This window comes from Euwallacea fornicatus, chromosome 29 (assembly GCF_040115645.1).
Source record: "Euwallacea fornicatus isolate EFF26 chromosome 29, ASM4011564v1, whole genome shotgun sequence".
NCBI lineage: Eukaryota > Metazoa > Arthropoda > Insecta > Coleoptera > Curculionidae > Euwallacea > Euwallacea fornicatus.
In genome coordinates this window covers 2,080,813-2,102,994 of record NC_089569.1, presented here as the reverse complement: position 1 = coordinate 2,102,994, position 22,182 = coordinate 2,080,813, and the positions used below count along the sequence as shown (strand labels likewise).

The window sequence follows — 22,182 nt, the reverse complement described above, 5'->3', positions numbered from 1 at the left end:
AAAATCCCACACCCACATTTTTTACCCTCAAATTCCATCCGAACCGCCACGATGCTTTCAATCTGCGCAGACGTCGGTTTATTCTTAGCTCCGTTCGGCTATCAAATTTCTTCAACAATTTTCAATTTCAATCAGTCTGAGTCTGGTTTTGAACGTGTAGGTGTGTGTTTTCGTGCCTCTGATAGTGCTGTGCCCTTTACAACAGACAATCCATACAAACCCTACTTAACGGTGAGTTAGAACGTTAATTATATGCGTTCAGATTTGAGGCGAAAGCCGCCATGGGGCTTAGTTCAGTCAGGAAAAGTGCTTTGCCTTGAAGGTAATTAGGCTGACCCCCTATGCAGGCAAGTGCACCCAGCAGGTGCGTAATAACATGGAAATTATCGCAGAGGATTTTGTGTTTATTTAAGGCCGTTAACTTCATGTTAATGTAATAACAAAACAAGTCTAAGAAAATGGGTTTTTGACTTTTTTTTAACTATAAGTTTACATGTAGGAGATCCTAAAAAGTGTGTAGTGTCGCAGCTATGTTTGCCCGTGTTATAATAAACGGGAAGTTATAAGGTATTAAAGGATAGAATGGCCCAAATTTAAGGCTAAGAGCAAGACTATAGCTACGGATATGGAGATGGGTAACAACTAACAACAATCGTTTTTGGATTTTCATTATTTGCAACTGTTCATTTAAATTGTTCTCTTACGTTAGAAAGAATTCAAAGAAGATACAGGGAATACTGCTGATGAGTAACACCTTTATAGTTCACCTGAACTTACATTATATACTAGGACCTCTAAGGGGGTTTCATGTAAAGTAAACACTCTGGAGCTGAGTAGTTCTATATCTTGATTTTGCATCCATATGTAATAAAGACCTATCGAATTATAACTTCCAACTCTGGAATTTTTAGTGCTTACTCAGAAGTAAGGGAGAGCATATGAAGTAATTAATAAATTTGCAAAATAGCAATTTGTAATCAATTCTGCTATATGGTCATTCCACCGATAGCAATTGATTATTACAGATAGAGAATGAAATTGAGCATAGCCCCAATATAAAGTTGATAATTGAAGAAGTTTAATAAAATGTTATGTTTGGTTTTGAAATATGATTTAAAGTAAATATGTATATGAAATAAATAGATAAAAATAATTGTGTAATTAGAGTCTTCAGTTAACCAAGCTACAAACCATCAAAACACCCCCATTCTTTACCAAGATCCCAAAGTATTATTTGCACAGTTATATGTAGGTACTGAAAGGCCAAGGCAACCATACATAATCCTACCTGCAACAATGATGAAGAGAAATTAAAGTTTTTGGACTGAGTCCAAAATAGCCTGTCCCAAAATAAACAACTATGTGTGAATGTTTGATGTTTCATGGTTATTTCTATTTTTCACATTGATTCCTCATTTAGTTTTGATGCATCATGTTTGTTTAAATTGAATGTTGCAATCTAGAATCCTCATTAGTATTAAACCAGTATCCCAAGGAAGATTGTGATCAGTGTATTTGTTCTCTTATATTATTGTTTTCTTTAGATTTGTGTCAATGAATAGCAGTTAATAATTTTTTACAGAAAAGGCGTGTCCCAAAATATGAAACCTACAAGCCAACGCTAGAATTTATCAGTTTCATCATTTGATTTTTGAGTAAATATCGTTATTTTATGCCGTAATTTTGTAATTTGTTGGGAAGATCAAGTTATTCTTTAATCTTACCCAATTCTTTAGAATTCAAACTCAGATGCTATGCTCCCTCGTCACAATTATTAGTAGATTTTCAAAACATTACTAGATCCAACACTTAGAGCTCATGTTGCAATTAATTTTTTTTTAGAAATGTGCATATACAGAGTATTTCATAAAACCATATTATATCCAAGTGACCTTTTTTCAATTTCACTTATTTTTCTTTCATAGATGTTTCTTTTTTCAACTCAATTCGACATGATTTTGAAACAGATTTGCCAGTTTTTATTCTTTCCAGCTCTGATAATTTTTTTAAAGATGATTCATAAACAAAAAACAAAGTTTCACTTTCTCACGGATGTTGAGAGGAGTATGGACTACACTGTTTATTTGAAAACGTATTCTTATTAGGCGTTAAATTGCGTGGCATTGCTCTAATTTAACTAAGTACTCTGTAAAATAGCCGACATCCCAATGAGGTCATAAAACCAGCACCCTGTATAGGTTGTCCCATTTGAAAAAATGTAAGCTGAGTATAACAGGGAGTTATGAGACACCCTGTATATGAACAATTATAGAAAATAATATTTTTCAACGCGAAATCTACAAGATGTGTATGTGTTTAATATTTTATGAAAATCTGTTGCACCTTGTGCATATTCTAAGTTGCGAAAATAAGCGAGTTATAAATAGTTCCTATTCTCTAATTAAAATCTCGTACTTTTGTATCACTCTTACGCGTACTTATGTATTGCTCATGGATATTTCTGATTTGCCACATATTTACTTAATATACATATGTACAATGGTGCAATGCATTGATGAATCAACCCAGGAATTGTTGTGCCAGAGTTTTTTCATTTATAGTAGGATTCACGAATTTCAGAAAGCAAAATAAAAAAACTCATATTTTGGATTTAAAAACTCTGATAGGCTTTTGTCGACTTCTTTCTCTTCAGTTGTTTCTGTGGATAAAAAAATCTCTAAGGCGTCATTGAAGTCTAGACTAGCAAATGCATTCCATAACGAAAAATCACCATCTTCGAGGCCCTCTGTGCAACCTCGGGCTTAACCAACCATTCAGAATGGTTCCGTTGAAATAATGACCCAACCGAACCTTGAACCCGGTCAACTCTTAACGTCTCGCAGTCCTCTTCACTTTTCTTTATGGCCGCTTTAATCGTTTTTGCTCGAACACGCTTACGTACACCTTCTTTGTTTCACTAATCGCTTTCGCTATTTGGTATGGCATTTTTCATTGAGCGAAAATCGTTGCTACATAGCGAGCAGATACAGCGATCGGTCGAGTTTACTTGGGCCCTCGTGTGTGGTTCCGGTTTCGCGAACCCAAACAACGCTCTTTCACACACTCGGGCACTGAAAAAACATTGGGTAGGAGTTCATGTCGTGACTGCGATTGTTAGCAGCAAGAACACAACAGCAAGAATTCCTTAAATTTCCTGGCAATATCACAACCCTGCAACCGTCGTTTGTTAGCTGCCATGTTTCCCCGGTGTACATAATTTGCATGGGTGTGACGTCATGTTGAGAAGTGCCGCTGCTGTCAGGTATTTGGACGGTGATGCCAGTTTGATGAAAAAATCTTCCCAATGTTTAACTAGAGTGAGGTTTATATTCTCTGATAAGCATTTGACCGGCAAACTCGGAGAATGCAGGATGTAGAGGCAAATAGAACGACTTTTTCTATATTTACTTTGCCGCACTAATACAATAATTAACGTGAGCGGAAATGTGTGCGTCATGGCGATCATCGTTCAAGAAGGAAACGCGGTTGTTTGGATTTTTTTTGCATATTGCTACTTGTGGCATTCTTCTTTGTTTATTGCCTTAATCGTAGAGCTTGAATCCAGAAAGCTAATTGTCTCTTTTTCTGCCTATTACATTCACAATTCTTAGACGAATTGAACGCCCCACGTTCGCCAGACCAAAACCATCAAAACAGATCGGTTCAATCGGCGCTTAATTTCTATTATTTTAAGTGTAAAGCATCCATAAACCTAGATTAAAGCGGTGACGTAATCGGTGGAATTGACTGGCGAAGTTACTTGTGCCACAACACATACAAACAAACTTACTTAAGTAAAACCTAATTTATTCTTCTCGGAACATTGCCCGTTCTGTTCATCTGTTCTTAAAATAAGCAAACAACACGCAGTAGGATACATGCAACTTCCTAAAGCCAGAGGATTTATCGCCAGGCGATTAAAATTGATTATATCCAATTGACTTCGGTTTTTCTGTTTCATCAACAATGCCAATGTTTTTTTTTTATTATCGAACGCCATTTTGTGCGCCCATATTGTTTTGATAGCACCATTTTGTCTTAATGAACGTGTTGACATCGATTTGTCAAGATTTCAAATGAAAACAAGATAAAAGGAAAAGGATGTAGGTACCGCTGAAAATTAATATGCGAATCATGGCACTGCTTCGGGCGTCTTCTTCTTCCAATTACTTTCACCCACCCGATAGAAAATCTCAGAGATCTTTCACTAGTAGGTAACTGTAACACTGTCTTCTTCTATTTTTAGATCCTGTTTGTCGATTTGTGCTACCCGTATGAGTTTATTTTTACATATGGTGCACATTTTCGGCTTCACAACTGAGCTTCACCAATGTAGGATGAAATTCCGCTTGCGAAGTTTCATAAGTCGATAATTTGAAACAAGTTTTCGTCCATTAAAGAACGACGGCGACTCGAAAAAGCCGTCATCTGATGTGCCACACGCCAAAATAAGCCAGCCATATTGAAACACGATATTCAGCTAGATTCAAATATGGCGTCGTTCGCATATTCAGATGCTTAATTGTGTGTCCAGAACGTTCTGACGTGAGACATATAAATTGGGGCCGTCCGGTTTTTTTTGGCGTTTATTTTCACATTCTCTAAATTCTTCTCGGCATTATTTCGGGAAGAAGCCGGAAATGTTCCATGTCTTTGAAGTTGTACAAGCTATTAAAATGTGAGCTCTTTTGCCAGAATTCCAGCAAATGGCCTACCAGCACCGACGTTTGAATATCAAAGGACCTGCGAATTTTTTTCTATAATAATATAAAACAAATGGTAACCCGAAGCTTTATTCTAAGAATACTTATTTTTCAAAAAATATTTTTAACTTAAAATAGTCAAGTTTTTCCAAAATCGAAGCCGGCACGATTAGGCGAAGTCCAAGGTCTATGCGACTGCGTTGACGAAAACAGTTGTAACATTGCCGGGCTGTCGCTACGATGCGGCAACCTTGCGTCTAGCTGTTCTTCAAAATACAGATTTTGACAGAAAGAGCTACAACGTTGTCGGATGATTTGGAACGGATCAATTTTGTAGAAATGCATCAGCATTATTTCTAAGCGAATTGTTTGTTTTGTATGAATTACATTTTACTTCTTACTTGCAATTCAGCGCATGTGCTTACCCAGGTACGAAGCCGCAAAATGGTAAATTTTTTGACCCCAATTCCAATTCAAATTTGAAAAGCAAATTTGTCACTACGATTCTCCCATTTTAATCTTCGCAGTAGCAAGGACAAAGACCGAGTTTTTTCTATTTGAAGAGAGTGCGCTCTTACGTGCAGTTATGTTTAAATAATGCATTATAAACATACAAAGCGAGAAAGGTTTTACGGAAAATCCGTTAGTTCAATTTATACAATGTGTCTTAAGTGAAATCCTATTGTTTGAGTAATTATCTTTTATCTGCAGTTCAGTTTTTAGACGTGAAATTTCGCTTTGTAAAATCATTTACTCTTACAGGAATTTTGTAAATTTATCTGCAGTTATCTAACACTTCATAGAGGGATGGTGATCATTGAAAATAGGAGCTCTTAACGACTTTAAATTTGGTTCCTTGGTCTTTTCTCGATTCAGTTCACTGGGAACGTGGCCGTTTGAGATGTTTATCGACGCTTCCGTTCCCAAATCAGCTTGTAGATAATTTTGTAGAATAACGAGCTTTCATACATTTTATACCGTTTAATCAAGCCATTATGTGTTTGGCATCATACAACGAGGCTCTTTGCGGGTTTACACTGAGATTAATCCCCCCCCCCCCCCCCCCCCCAAAACCGATTTAACACGTTTTTAATTATTTTTTTTAGTACTTTGTTGTAATTTTTTCAACTCACTGTGGCAACATGGTTGCTAAAGGCTTAATGGCGAAGCGTGCTTTTTATGCTAAAAAAGCTAAAAAGCAATAAGAGATGCAAACAGGTTTCCTCTTTTCTTTTCCCAGTTTATATCGTATTTTTGTACTTTTTGTTGCGGTTCTCGGGCTGCACCAGCTGCAAGAACCCCCGTGGATAATTATTATTTATGCAGGTCTTAATTCTATTCGTTTACGATGGTGCAAGGGTTGAACCCTCGGAACAGCAATATACCGAAATTCTTTAGAGAACTTTTATTACGAAAACCGTATTGTTTCTGTGAGTCAACCTGATAATGGCCGAGCGATAAAAACGAAGAATGTTGCCACCTCTTATCGCTTTTTGAACTTCTACGAATTTATTATGTTGTTCGGTTGTTGTGCGATTTAACAGTAATCGTCCATATTTAAAGTTCTTGGTGTGGTTCATGACGCTTCCCAGTAACCAAAGTATGTAGACTAAACAAAACCTGAATTTTAAGGAGTATTTTTATAGGGAGGCAGACATAGCAACTAGAAATTCGCCATAAAGAGTTTACTTTGAAAATTGACGTTAAAGTTTGTGATTAAGGCGGTTTATATTACACCAGACTTGGAGCTGCCGTGTCCCCGAAGAAGTACCCATGGAGTAACCGATACACGTTGCTTTCGTCCTGCGTGCGTTTTCCGTAACTGTCTTATTTTTACTTTCGCTCCTATTCTTTTTTCAAGGGCTTATTGACATTAAAATTGTTACACAATGCAAATTGGCCTCCCCATCAACAACCGGCATTCCAGCCGGGCTATTTATAAGCCAGAATCCGATTTAGAATAAGGTGTCTCCAAAGTTCAGCGTACCCCGCAACTTTCGCATCATGGCGACGATTCTTGGTCCGCGTTGGTCTTTTTTTTCTTGTTGCAGTACCGATACGGTACCAACGAGGCACGAAAGTAAATAAATAAAGACTGCTGCGCAACACTACAGCTCTAATTCTATTATTTGTAACGAATGACTGAGCGATCCACCAATTCGATAATCGTAAGTTTTTCTCGAGCCGTTCCGGTTCATTCGTAATTTAACGATTTAGGCCAGTTGCGTCTTGGAACGGAAAAAAGTCTCAATTGCATGTGCTTTTTTAGCGTCTACCATTGAAGGCTTAGTAATGCGTACATTGCTCAATTGATTCCTGAAAGAATGCGTCAGTCTATATAAGTCAGTGGATATGGACAATTTGAATAAAACGAAAATTTAGTGCTTAATGTACCATCTGTTAATGGGTTTTGGCATTTAAAGATGGTAGTGAGTAATCGCTGATCTAATAATGCCGAAATTGGGACATACAGAAGAGTTACTTTGCATGTTGCAAAAATGCGTTGAATGATTGAAAATCAGCTGAAGCAGTTGCGCGTGGCAACTTCGTCGGCTTATAGTTCAGCAACGATCTCAGGGTGGCAGTTTGCTCTGAGCCACGAGCAGTCTTCTTTCGACTTGTGACTTCAAATCAAAATGCGTCGAGAATTACTAATCGTAAAAAAACTACTTAACTAATAACACGAAGCGATTTATAAGCATTTGGTACATCAAATTCACGTTCTCGTTCTTCGTTTCATTCGTGAGATTGAATGATAGAACATCAGAGAAAGGAAAATCGAAGGATTTTAAGATCATAACGTGTTTTGATTCGAAATCGCAAGTCGAACGGAAGCGACTACTGAGCGAGAGTCGTCGTCTCTTCTGCCACTTACCCGAAGACGTGAGGAACCTCCTTCTCCCACCATCCAGCCGAACGACTTTCACGGAGTAACCCCACCGCGTCCGCCGTCTCCCTACCCAAAGTTCACGGGACGTGCCATGGAAAGATGGGCGGGGAAAGACAACATTATATCGCCAATCGGCGGCGACGGCAACCAAATTTGACATAACGACTAAGCTGTAAGTCTAGAAAAAGTCAGATTTTAGTGCGCATGTGCCTACTCCTATTTGACATTGTTGGATTTCTAACTTTTTTTATATATCAATTTTCGCAAATGCAACGCGGCCCATTGTTAGTTAAAAAGTTGGAACAGCAGACCCTTTCTATATACAGCGGCTCGAAGTGAAAATGATACACCTGTATTGAAATCACTATTTATTAATAAATTATCGTTTACTTAACAATAAACCAGGGTACAACATTTTAAAAATATTATTCTACATCTGTTCTATAACATTTACAATTAAAACCAAAAAAATAATCCTTACAAAGGCAGGAAAACAATTCAATTCTATGTTCAAAACGGATTTGAAAATTAAAATGATACAGATCAATTTTATGATAATAGAATATTTTTGAATGCAAAAAATTATGCAAAAATGCAAATAATTAACAATTCTTGTTGATGTGTATCGATATTTGTTAGAATATAGTTCAAAATCGACATAGGAAGACATACCACTGTGAGAAAATGTGAGTTAGTACTTAGTCATCATAAAAAGGGCAGGTCTATTAGGGCAATTGCCGATATTCTCTAAATGAGTCCTGCAATGATGCAACACATCATGGAAAGGTTTAAAAGTGAGGGAAGATTAAGAAACAAGATAAGAAAAAGCCTAGGAAAAATTTTTATTGATGCTAATGAACGGTGGGTTGTGCGATATGTAAAAATAAATCCTCGAATAAGTGCCCTCAAACTGGCTATAGAAGTTAAAAACTATTTACACAAGTCAGTGAATCCAGAAACCATAAGAATAGTTTTGCAAAAGCATCAATTCCATGGTCGAATAGCCAGAAAAAAGCCGTTCATTAATCTGAAGAACTAAAAGATCAGAGTATAATTTCCCAAAGAGCATTTGGATAAAGGAGACCAGTTGTGGAAAGAGATTTATTTACAAATTAAAATAAATTCAACCTCTTTCGACTGGATGAACGTGATTTTAGTCTGGAGGGAACCCGATGAAGAGCTGAAGAAAGCAAATTGAAGAGCTGTTAAATACGAAGGGGGAAGCATGACGGTTTGAGGCTGTATGTCCACTGCTGAGACAGGAAAGCTGCATTTCATCGATGGCATTATGGACAGGCACTTATATTTGGACATATTACGACAAAATTTACAACTCAGCGGAGAAAGATTGAACATTTCTAATGATTACGTGTCCTGCCAGGACAACGATCCGAAGCATAGCGCCCAAATTGAGGAAGCGTGGCTTTTGTACGTCCGTGTTCATGTAATAAAAACCCACTGCAATAACCCGATATTAATGACATGGAACATTTTTGGGTTGAATGAAAAGGGAAATTGGGAAACATGATGTTTCTAATAAAGATAAATTAACACGAGCTTTTCTGGAAGAATGGAAGAAAATTTCCCTTCATTTCACTAAAAAGTTGATAGAATCAATCGATCCCAAATCGTCTTGGCTAAGGGGCTACGAACTAAATAGTAATTTATTACAAAAATTATTAAAAAAGAAGTTTATAATTTAAATTTTGAGATTCGTTTGGGAAGTAAATGTTGGGAAATGGGCTATATGAAATAATAGTATGTAGGACTTTTAAAATAGTATATTGTTCTGCTAAAGACCACTCAGGAAGCGAGCCAGTGACACACTACTATACCATTTTCATCATCCCTATCGGTAACCCATATGGCTCCACAAAAGGGCATCTTGAAGCCTTCAAGAGTACGTTAAATTTCACTCTAGTGTCCCTGCTCCACTTTAAACCTAAATCTAATAAATCTAAAGCTTTATCCTGGTTCGACCATTGAATAAGTTTATGACGGCGTTAAGTCCATAACTCAACAGTAAATAAAACATAATTTTTTTCCTAGCTTTGTAAGATTTTTTTGCTGTTTTTAATTATGGATATTATAGAACAGGTGTAGCATAATATTAAAAAAAAATCGTACTCTAGTTCATCGTTAAGCAAAGGGAAATCTACACTGACTTTCAAAGAAACCGCAACACCAAGAAGAACACATCGTACACGTTTGAAATTCTGGCATTACGTTGGGTCGGGTAATAGATAAAAACGATCAAAATATCAAAAGAAAATTATTGTGAATAAGTGAAAAAATTTAATAATAATTTAATGATGGGTGGGTGGTATCTCCTCTTAAATTAATACATTCCTGTAAGCGACGTGGCATGCTTAAAATTAAATTGTCAATATTTTCCTTTGGTATTGTATCCCAGGCAATTTGCACTTGCTCACGGAGTTCATCTATGGTCTCTGAAGGGCGAGCTAAATGTTGAAGTCTCCGACCCATTATATCCCATACATGCTCTATTGGGGATAAATCCGGAGACCGAGCTGGCCAAGGCAAAGCATCCAAACTTTCAGCTTCCAAATACCTCAAAGTATCGTTGGCTACATGTGGTCGCGCATTACCCTGTTGAAATGTGCTTCCGGGATCGTCGTGCATGTATGGAACAAGAACCGGTTCTGAGACACTATTAATGTACCTCTGAGCATTTAATCTATCATAAATGAAAACAAGAGGAGACCGACTACCATACTGGATGGCACCCAAACCATGACACCTGGTGTCGAACCAGAATGACGCCTTTCTAAAAAGTCCAAATTTAATCGCTCTCCTCTGCGCCTTCTAGCACGTAACCGTCCATCAGATCGCCATAAACAAAATCGGCTCTCATCACTGAACGCGATTCTTCTCCACTCATCCACCCATTGCAGTCTCAGACGACACCACTGCAGTCGGGCCACCCCGTGGTTTCGTGATAATGGAAGCCGACGCATAGGACGATATGAATTTAGTCCAAAACTTCGAATTCTGCGATACATCGTACTAAGGGTGACCCTTCGATTTAGGGTGGCCACCCAGTTAGCACCAAGAGACGGAATTGTTTCAAACGGGGCGCCGGTCGCTGAACGACGAAGTCGCCGGTCTTCGCGTCATTCTTGGACGGCCACTACCACGATGACGATTTACTGACCCTTCGTTAGACCAATCTCTCCAAGCTCTCTTTACAAGTCTAAAATCATACCAAAATTTCAACTATATACAATGCGTTCTTCTTGGTGTTGCGGTTTTTTTGAAAGTCAGCGTAGTAATAAGCATTGATTTCAATTCGGGTGCGTCATTTTCACTTTGAGCCACTGTATGTATGAGGCGATTGCGCCGCCACGTAACGCATCTCCGGCTACAAGATGACACGATGAAGACACTAAAGCATGGCAGCCTTCCGTTAAAAAAATAAAGCCCGTTTTGGTGGAGTGCTGACCGCAGTCCCTTCGGTTCGTCGGTCCAGACTGCCGCCCTCCCCACAATGGGCAACCGAAACAGAGGTCACGTAACACGACGGCTTAATTAGTCCGTCGACTGTACGGACGTATTTTTCTGTAACGTTTTCTTCGCCATGGAACGCACACATGTTCCAGACGCATCCGTTCGACGACTTATGACGTACGCTTATGAATGGCCTCATAGAGCAGCCGAAGATGTTACAATCTTGATAATAGCTTCATGTGTTTCGAAGCCTTTTGCGATGCGTTCCTCGACTTTAAAAGTCCGCAATCTCTCTCTTATCCCGACGTGCGCTTCGCAGGAAGTATCAGTCTTATATGCCTCGTGTATGATCCAAATACTCAATTGGAAGTCAAACAGCAATAAATCCGAGATCGTGTGATTAACAGTAATAGCGACTACTCCCATTGTTTTACAACAATATCAACAACTTTACGATTACGCGTGACTGTCTTGCATGCTAAGCATTTAAGTGTGTGAGCAATTTATTGCGGTTTTAATGAAATGCAGTACGCAATCTTATGGTGGTACTTTGGTACCAATTTGCTGCCATTATTCCACCAGAGGTACGTTTAAAAGGATGTAATTTATTAAATAACTTTGGACAACGTCCACTGGATGGTGCCAGCAGCGAGGGACTTTTCCGCTGCTGACTCATTACCGAAGAATAATCGAAAGCTTCTCCGTGTTTAGTGCTCATTAGCGATTTATTAACATGTAAGAGCGTTTACGCGTTCCCTCGTATAAAATGACACTGAAAAACGACACCATAACCGAGAAGCGGGTTCAAGGTGAGACCGCGTGTGAAGAGGAGAAAGAAAACAAAAACCATTATAACTGGTTATCGTAATATAAATAATTTGAATATTGAAAATAATAGGCCGTAATTGCTCCTGATTATTTATTGGCTTTGAGCACTTTGATCCCTATGGAAGTATATATATTTTTAAAATGGTCATTAAACCCTAAGCTCCTTTATTTGCAAATTGTACACTAATTAACAATACCGTAAAGTTTCGCCTTGATTATTCATTTAATCCGTTAAAACGCGCAACTATTGCGAAACTTGACCACCACCGTAAAGGTACGGCGTTCTCGAATTATGAATTTAATAAATTATACATAAACTACGCGTTCAATATTAGGTACCGCAATAGTAACAATAATTATGATTTCTCAACGGTGACTTTCCCTTACAATACAAGGTCCATTTTTGTTTCAGATATGGCCGACACAGTGAAGAAATCGCGAATAGTAAGTGACGAGGAAAAAGATCTGGAAGAGGCTTTGCTGGAAGAGTTTAACATCAGACTAAAAAATTGCATGAGCCAAGTGTGTATTTGTTTTCATTTTTCGCCTGCTAACTTCAGCTTGCGTGGCGTGTGCTGACTAACCTAAATTGCAGGACGACCTTCAAAAGGAAGAAGAACCTCCTGGGATCGACGACACCTACGAAAACCTACCGAGAATCTCTTCTCCTCAAAAGCAGATCACAGCCACACAGAACTTTTTGCAGAATGAGGTGCAGGAAAACTACTATGACGAGCCTAAAGCGTTGCTCAGACACAACGGGCTCAATGAGGAGCAAATTTACGAATGCATTCCCGAGAAGACTGACAATTTGGACCAAAACTACGTTCCAATGGTAGAGAATAAGACAGTAGATTTAAGCGCACCCCAGGAGTACGAGCAAATGGACGTGGGGAAAGAAACCGCCTCTAATCTCTACGAGAGCGTCGAGATGAGGCCTGACGAGATGAAAAAGGAGACTCCAAAGTTGAACCTGCCCACCACATGTCTTACGGACTACTCAGAGGAAAAATCTCCCGAGAAATGCTCGGCTAAAGACCGAATGTTTTTGAGTTGCGATGAAACATCCACTTTATTGTTCACTCAAACCGTCACCTCGCCAATGCTGACTCCCAGTGAAGAGAACATAGACTTCCTCAAAGGCTTTCAGAGGAACAACACAGTTTCCGATGAATCCAATATCACTCCGCCTAAAGAGGAAAAACCCCAAGATAATCCTATGGCAGAGTGCCATAATTCCGAAGAAAACTTCTACGAAAACACGGAATTCTACAAAAACACTACTCCCGAGAACATGTACGAAAACCTCATGGTAGAGACTGACAACGTAGCAGAGCCCGATGAGGGTGTTTATGAGCATTTAGAGATTTCTACTAAAGAGTCTATTTACGAAAATATCAACGAAGGCTCAAACAAAAATGAACCTACTAAAAGCTTGGACGACACCGATGACGGGAGTTTAGAAGAGTTTATCAGGAACGAGAAGGAGGTCTCTGACAGCTTTAAAGCGAATAACGAGGCTAAGACTGAAGAAGTCAGCAACCGCACAATAACAAACGAAGCGAACTCAAAATTCACAAGTGAAACTTACAAAGAACTCATCCACCACCACAAGTCTGAAACTAGTTCGAATTACTGCGAGAAGTATACTGAAGTTTTGACCAAGAGGTCCAAGAGTGAGGTGATTAGTAACAGGGAAAAGGACACGGAAACTGTTCCGCCAGAGATAGTTAAACAGCTGAAAAATCAGTTTCAGAGTAGCAAAACTGAGGTGGTGGGTTTAGTGAGGAAGACCTCAGAGAGCAAGAGTGCCACCCTCATTAATCAAATTAAGACCAAATTCGAGGGAGGGGCAGAGGGGCAGGAAGGGAAAATGGGAAATGTAGATGATGACGTAAGTTGATTGACATGGCTGACAGTAAGTAGGAGGGTTTGGACGTGGTGTTAATGCATGAAATCGTTTTTAGCGCTCCTTTTATATTGTTATTTATTTTGCATAAATAAGTCGAGTTGTCAGATTTCTTTACAAATTTGACTAAATAGCCGCTGGGAGCAGCGCTAGCGTCACTGTCATTGTTTCACATCTATATATGCTCTGACACTGACGGCATCCCCAGGAACCATTTTGACAAATATAATAGACCTTGGGCCAATGATCCAGATGGACGGTAGCATGTAGGATCGATTTTTATAGTTTTTTTCACTTATTGAGAGAAGTCTGCCCCTGAAGTTTACGATATAATCACACTAATACCCTATATACAGGGTGAGTCGGGAGGATCGTGCCAAACTTCAGGAGCGTGTTGTACATGAAAAATAAATGTAAAAAAACTCAAGTGTTGTTATCCGATTTTCGTTTGTTTACAAGTTATAGCGTAAATAAAATGTTTTAACTAGGATTCTATTTACCATAAACGTACCTTTCCTGGACGTTGGATTGGTCGTGGTGACCCTATTAGTTGGCCTCCAAAGTCTCCAGACCTCACACCACTAGACTATTGCTTGTGGGGTTGGTTTAAAACTGAAGTGTACAGAGTAAAAGTGGGCACTCAAGATGCACTAATTCGACGCATTAGAAATGCTGCAGCTGCTATTAAAGAAAAACATGAAACAATCAGGAGCGCAACGAATGCTCTTCATAGACGTAGCCGAAAATGTTTAGAAGTTAATGGCAATATTTTTGAAAATTTACTATGATATCCAAACGTTCATTTATGGAATTTCTTAAGAAATTTATAATTTTTTTAAATTTTATGTTTTAATTTTATTTACGCTATAACTTGTAAACAAACGAGAATCGGATAACAACATTTGAGCTTTTTTACATTTATTTTTCATGTACAACACGCTTTTGAAGTTTGGCACGATCCTCCCGACTCACCCTGTATATATATGTCACAAGAACCTTACTACTCAGTGGCGTGCTATGCAAGAAATTGGACGAATTTGGGCGAAATGCCGGCATTTGTTTGCTATGTCTACTGCTTCTACGTCATTGAGAGTATTCCACTAAAAATGAGCAACTGTTTTGCCCCAAAGGCTATCAAATATTAGCATCCCTATGACGTAATTTTGTCGTAAAGATGAGTCATGTGTTCATTTGCTGAGAAAATTGTAAAAACAATGCAACATCCAATTCTTCTAGGTCATTGCCCTGTGGTTACGGTTAAACTCAATATACCCTTTTTTGATTTGATTTTATTTTTTATCGGTTTTTTTCTTAGAGCACCGAATATACTGAGACTATAGTAGAGTCGTCCGCACCCGGCGAGGTGTCCATGTCGATAAAAAAGAAAAAAGTGAAAAAGACCCGAAAAGAAGAAAAAGAGAACATATCGGTTGTAAGTTTTGTTTATTTTAGCTTTTTTTTTTGTTGTTGTTTCGTTTTTAACAGTTTTGTTTGCATTTTGCCCGTTTTTACCCAATAACTTCCCTTGGATTTTACCGTTGATTGCACTAATGTAATTTTAGACCCCAAACGGAACCGTAGATGGGGAGTATATTTACAATGTTAGCGTCAAAAATTTGGTAAGAATTTGTTTATTTAAAACCCTTCAATTTCAATAGAAGCTTGAATTGCTGTTCGCAAGAGTACACCTACAAGAGCAATTTCAAAATTTAGATAAATGCATGACCAGGACTCGTTTTGCTAATAACAGCTTTTTCTCTGTTTTATTAGTGTAGATCGTTTGGCGATTTAACAAAATTAGAAAAGGATAGGAATAACCGAAAGAACATTGATCGAACGGTAAGATTATGCACTGCAACCGTGTAAAATGCCACCGGAATTGATCTTCGATGCCGGAGGCATTTTTCCTTTGCTTACTTAACGTTAATCGCTCATGCCTGAAATATGTGCCGCATCGTTAAAACCGCTTAATTCGAATTTTTGTAGCGCACTAAATCGCTGACGGACGTGGTCAATAATTCTAACAATAACCACATCGATAACGTATTTTCAGGAGTGTCAGTAAGGACCTTGGTAAGTATATTCTACTAATAACACTAGGAGCAGGGTTGGAAGCAGTGTTGAATATTCTTAAAAAAAGAAAAAATTCGCAATTCTCCTCTAACTTATTAATTTGCAGTTGAAATTCATTCGTGCTAACTCGAAAATGTACGAAAACTCCCTCATCATAAACCGCAATCGCTTAAAAATTCTTGATTTGTTTTCAAAATAACTTATCGAAAAATTTGTTGTTTAAGTGAAATTTGCAGTGTAGCGAATTGTTCATACCACGGTTTACACGTTAGGAACGGAAAGCCATCAATGGACAACCTCGGTAGAGCCATGTTACATTAAACGTTAATATTGAGAAATTCTTTACCGAACAGGGGTGTTCACTACTGCTTTTCCATGATCTGCAGGGCTTCATATCGCTTTTTTAGCCTCAAATAAATTTATTGTTAGTCCCCTTTATAACCACTAACACCTAAAGTATTTGCATGTTTTCGTTTTGTTGTATGTATGCCAAAATGTAGAAAGAAAGGTTTAGCAGCCTCGGGACTAACAATAGTAGTTGCCGCTTCAAAAACCCGAATTCGGTAAGTGTACAGATATAGGTTTGTAAACTTCGTGTGTTTTGTTAAGATTTAGCAGCTTTGTCGACCTTCAAATTATTACAAACACTAATATTATTGAACAGTTTAAAGGGGTGAAGGATTTTTTGGTGTTTGTTCAAGACTTTAATAGGACACCTTAAGTAATTTACCTCGATTTTTTTGTAGAAATCGAGCTTCTCCAAGTTTGATGCGCTCCAGAAGAAGAACGTGCTACATGTCAGGTCCTCAGACTCCACTAAGGCTCAGGAGAAGTTCAGCAATGTAAGAAAGCATTCATAAAACTCACACATAACGTCTGCCCCATTCCGATCATGTTACGCTCCGGGAAATGCCGTGGAAATGATGTGATTTTGCCAAACTTTAATATAGGAACGCTGTTTTGAGACGTCATTTCCGAGGGAACATTCTACTCCCCCGAGTGTCGTGTCGGGCTCCTGATGTTCAACATTCATTTGGGAGTTATATTTATCTGTTTTAGGGCGCTCAAATCGAACTCCCATCAAACTGCAGGGCTTGCGGCAAGCAAGTGTTCCAAATGGAGCAAATTAAAGCCGAGAAGGCGGTGTGGCATCAGAAGTGCTTCCGTTGTACTGAGTGCAGCAAACAATTAACGTAAGTCTGCATGATTTCTAGTCCTATTTAACTTTTGTTACCAAAAATTGGTGTATTTCAGAGTAGACACTTACGAGAGCAATGATGGTCATCTGTATTGTAAGCCCCATTTCAAAGCATTATTCGCGCCTAAAGCAGTCGAAGAGGACCCTTCTCGTAAGTATTTTTTTTAAGTTTTCTAAGAAAAGTATCTATTTTGACATTGTTCACAGCGAAACCTAGAAAGCCCGAGCTAATAATTCGCGAGAATGAACCCCAAGAATTACCTCCTGGCGTAGTCAGAGGTAGACTATTTGTATTTTGGGTGTGAATTTATTAACACAAGATTTATTACTTTATTTCCCCTTGGATTTAACTTTCAATGTGTAAACCCAATCGTGCCTACTAACCATCGGAGCATCAAAGCATGTGAAATATGGCTAAATTTTGCGAATATTTACAGCTAGCGACAAGCCGGATTTGGGCCTGGAAGAACTGCAAAGTCTCAACGTCAAAGAACGATTCCAGCACTTCGAGCATTTTCAATCGCAGCACACCGAAACAACCGACATTGAGAGGGCCTCAGGCAAAGTGGAGCGATCTCCCAGTATTTTGTCCAAATTGGCGAAGTGCGTGATTCGAAAATTGTTTAGATATTGTGGTTAGGTTTGAGTTTTAGGTTTCAGAAACACGGCATGGACATTGGGGTGTCTAACGAGGCATTAGATGGGGTCCCTATTGAGGAGTCCGAGTCGGAAGAGGAGGAGGAGGGGGTGCCTGAGGGCGAGGATCCAGATCTGGTGAGGTATGTAGTGTGGAGAGGATCATCCTCAATGATGATCACATGTCTAAGTGAATGTACGTAAAAGGACATGGAGTGATGGGTGAAAAAAGTAATCATATTTAGTTCATTGCGGAAAATTGACGTTAACTTCATCAATCCATATACGTTTTGGGTCTTTCAGAGCGAGAAAAGTACAAAAAGAAAAACCCTTTCATTTCACCGGAATGTCCGATGTGAAAAAAAGATGGGAGCAGGGCGACCACGCCCGAGAAGAAAGGAGAGAAGAGACTAAACAGGAGATACAGAATATTAGGACTCGGCTGTTTATGGTGAAACTTTGTTGGATATTTCTAAAATAATTTAAAAGAATATTTCATTTCTCAGGGTAAACAGGAGAAGATGAAAGAGGCCTACCAGCAAGCGGTGATGCAGAGCGATTCAAGCGCAAATCTAAGGAAAAATCTCTCGGAGGAAATTGAGGTCTGTGATACGAAATCAATCAAGGAGAGATTTGAGAAGGGGGAGGTGGCTAACGACAGGCTTAATCGGGACAACAGGAACGAGGAGGAGGAAGTGTACGAAAGCGGTAAGATTACCGGCAAAAGAAATTTTTAAAGTTGAATCTATTGACGTGCTGTTTCAGAAATAAGCAAAAAGTCCAGGTCAATGTTCCTAGAATTAGACGCTAGTGCGTCAAAACCACCCCAAATTTCTCCGGTGACTCCCCCAAAATTAGAAGTTAAAAAGGCCAGAGAAGTAAGTTAATGCAAATATTTATTTTTACGTGATAATTCCCTTTAAAAATGGTTGTTTGCCTCTTGAATGTCAGTTTCGCCAACGTGTTTTTATACAGGCATACCTGGAAAAAACGAGCAAAGAAGATACCGTTAAGTCTACTGAACAGGTGGAAGAAATTGAGGTGCGAACTGCGGAGATACAGGAGCGGTTTAAATTCTTTGAAACCTACAAAGAACCCAAGAAGGAAAAGCGGCAGTTCCGGATAACCCCACCTAGAGACCCCTCTCAAGTCAAGGTTAAATACACTACTTGTGTGCAGCCTCCAATATCTTTAACATACGCCCAGTGTTGTTGTTTGTTTATTAACTTTTTAAAAAAACCCAAAATTTTAGTTGACAGTGAAATATTTTACTACAATCAAATTATGCTTAAATTTTTATTCTTTTCTCACAGAGCGACACACCAGACCGTGAAATTTACCGTGATCCTGAGGTAGTGCGATCTGAAGAATATATCGATGACTCCAAAGTGGCCCAAGAGTCTCATACCGCTTCCAAAATGCTCAACAAATTCAGGCAGATGGAGGAGAATCTTTCTAAAGAGCCTGAAATTTTAGGTAATCTAATTTCATCATTCATTTTGGTTGTTAAGGTTAGTATAAAAAAAAAACAGGCCCCAAACCGTTGAAATGTTTCACTCCCCCCCCTGAGCCTGCAAGGCCTGAATCTCGGAGCGACGAGGAGGAGGAATCTTCAGAATATGAGGAAGAAGATGAGGACGAAACTGACCAGACTGGAAAGCTGCCTGAGGATCTTATTGAAGTGAGGAACGTTGAAAAGTAGTGAAGGGGAAAATAAATAGAGTTTTATAGGCGCAAAAAGCCGCCAGGGCGAAACAGTTGAGGGCTAAATTCGAGAAATGGGAGGCGAATGAAATCAAGAAGGAGCAGAGTTCTGTGAATGTAGCGGAAGAGTTTGGGGAGGAGCAGTCGCAAGTTGAGTCTACGAGGGTGTAAGTTTTATTATTTTTGTTGTATTTTGCGATTTCCAAGACAATTTGGTCCATTTACTTCAGAATAAGAGCCAAGTTTGAACAAATGAGAGACTCAAGTAATGGGTCTCCCAAATCGCCAAGAGTGAAGCCCAATCGCTTCGTGGTAAGTTATTTGTGTCGAATGCATGTCTCTTTTTTTTTACCTGTGCAGCCCTTTTTGGTAATTTTTTAGTTATTTTTACCTCTGTTTTTAGGCGCCTTTTTGTGTTTGTCTTTTCCGTTTTGTTTGGATTTTAAGTGTGCCTTTAGACGCATGCAGCTTCCCTTTTATGTCCGATTATCAGTGTGTATATAATATAGTTTAATCAATTATTTTTGCAGTGAAACGCAGAAGTTCCTTAAGGAAAAAATATCACTTCTCGTCCTCCCCGAAATAATAAAACACCAATCACATCTCGATGTTTTTATGATAAGTATCAATGACAAAATTAAATTTCGTTTTTGGTATGTTTTTTTTATTGTGTATTAAATCTCTTTTGTGTGTATCTCAACCTTAACATAAAATTTTCACCATCTTGAGGGGTCTATTAATAATGTATATAGAGTATGGAGAAGCAATAGATATAAACATAATATGCAGTTATTTCTTTTATACGTTTAGTGAGTTTTATAGGACTATTTTGCCGCAGGTGAGGTACTAAATTAGAGCAAGATTTAAGGGTGTATGAAATTGGTGAATCTAGAGACGTTATATTGATCTGTTTCTAAGCGTTGTAAGAAATGTTCAGCTTTAAGAATATGACAAGGATTGGAAAGTAACTTTTTTTCTTCTGTTTCTTAAATTATCTCAAAACTGGTAATTTACCAGTCGAATATCTTATCTCGACTGGATATCTTACGAATCGAAAAGTGGCGCTGTTGTTAAAAAAACAGAAATGACTAGTGTTCCTCGTCATCTGACGACGAAGCCTGCGAATTGCAGGTGATTTTGTATTTTTGATGTTACTAATACCATATTACCATTATTCATTTTTCCTTATTTATATTACTAGATTTTCTACTTTTTACTTGCTCTAACGCCGCTGAAAAATGCTATTCAAAGATGGCCTGAGTGATGCGTATTACTGGTGACATCTATGAATTAAATTTGACAGTAGGAAACTCATAATTTGAAATTGGAATGCGGTTTCGTATTTCCACACATAATTTTTCAGTTATGTTTATTCATATTTAATGTAGTAGTTGTTGTTAATTCGCAATGTTCAAAGGTTTATGTTAAATGTTTTCTGATATTTATTAAGCTGTGAGTTAAGCGCACTCTATTATATCCTTAAGTTCATCTTGAAGTTAAAGTTTTCTATGTCTATGCTTCTGTTACGTTCTCTTTGTATTGTATTGATATATTATATACTTTTAATTCGTTCACCAGTCTAGTCGTTTTTATCGGAACTTTTATATAAACTTTTAACGAAGTTTGTTATATTTGTAGCTTCCTTTAAAATATAAGTCGCCTTTAGAGTTACTTTTATTATTGACGTTCTTAGCGAATTATTGTGCCAATTTTTTCAACTGTTGAAGGATTGATTTTAATAAATTATTTATCTTCCGCCAAAGTTACCTTTTATTATTGCGCAAAAGACAAACACAGAAAGACGCCGGTCGGCTCACGAAATGCTTAAAAACTGAGGCTTTTTTAATAAAGGAAATTTCGGCTGCTATAACCGAAACATGTCAGAGCTGCAACGACAAGGTCTATCCTCTGGAAAAAATATCCATTCATGGCAATATTTACCACAAGAGCTGCTTCAAGTGCATGGAATGTTCCTGCATATTAAGGTAACATTGAAACTTTTTTAAATCGCCATCTTGAAAAGTTCATTTGTTAAACAAGGCCATTACGTACAGTTTTTCACGTTGCAATTTGACGGCAGTCAGTCATTTGTTTTCCCAGGATGGATTCCTACTCATACAACCAGGGTCTGCTCTATTGCACTCCCCATTTTAAGCGGCTTTTCATCACCAAAGGCAACTACGACTCGGCCTTTGGGCTCGACCAGCACAAGGAAAAATGGCAAAACGCTGTCAATAATATGACAGTGGCGTAATGCGGCGCCATTTTGTGATAAATTTAAGTCCCAGAAATTATGGAAAAGATGTCATGACTACCTTTTGTTTGATAGAATTTAAGGTTTTTTACTATTGCAGACAGCGGTTTGAGCTTTGATTAAGGACGTTTTCAAGTTTCATTCCTTCATGTCTCTGACGTACTTACGAAGTAAACAATATGCGTATAAGACGGGCTTTAAGCCTATAAAATATTCGTTTTAGTGTTGTATTTATCGCAAAAATTAATTCTCATTGTTATTGTTTAGTATTGCGTACTTATTTATATACATACATTTATGTTATGCTGCCTTTTACTTTATACCAACGTTTCAAATATGGAATTTATTTATATTAAAGCTTACAAATTTATATAAACATTTTTACCAATACTGTATTATACGGTCGTGAATTTTTAAATAAAGCTTTAGGATTGTAGCCTAAACTGCTGCTGAATGATTCTGTGGTCAGCCACACCCCACATGCACGTTTTTTCCATTAATCCCAATGCAATTTTCCCA

At 38.2% G+C, this 22,182-nt stretch overlaps 1 protein-coding gene across 9 annotated transcripts; it reads left to right on the top strand.

Moving 5' to 3' along the window:
* Nucleotides 1–83: 83 nt before the first annotated feature.
* LOC136347564 (F-actin-monooxygenase MICAL3) lies at nt 84–22,106 on the top strand. 9 transcript variants are annotated; one of them, XM_066297650.1, is made up of 24 exons: nt 84–231; nt 12,302–12,411; nt 12,485–13,783; nt 15,114–15,230; nt 15,361–15,417; nt 15,569–15,637; nt 15,785–15,871; nt 16,372–16,434; nt 16,618–16,713; nt 16,931–17,064; nt 17,126–17,220; nt 17,277–17,348; nt 17,507–17,672; nt 17,723–17,848; nt 18,009–18,156; nt 18,212–18,413; nt 18,471–18,583; nt 18,681–18,860; nt 19,019–19,181; nt 19,238–19,386; nt 19,437–19,576; nt 19,640–19,721; nt 21,261–21,394; nt 21,510–22,106. In XM_066297650.1, the coding sequence occupies exons 2-24, from the start codon at nt 12,304–12,306 to the stop codon at nt 21,661–21,663; spliced, it is 3,954 nt and encodes a 1,317-aa protein (XP_066153747.1). In that variant the 5' UTR covers nt 84–231; nt 12,302–12,303; the 3' UTR covers nt 21,664–22,106. The 9 variants fall into 9 exon arrangements, with proteins under 9 accessions (XP_066153747.1, XP_066153748.1, XP_066153749.1 ...); XM_066297651.1 differs by lacking the exon at nt 16,372–16,434; XM_066297652.1 differs by lacking the exon at nt 17,277–17,348.
* Nucleotides 22,107–22,182: the final 76 nt, after the last annotated feature.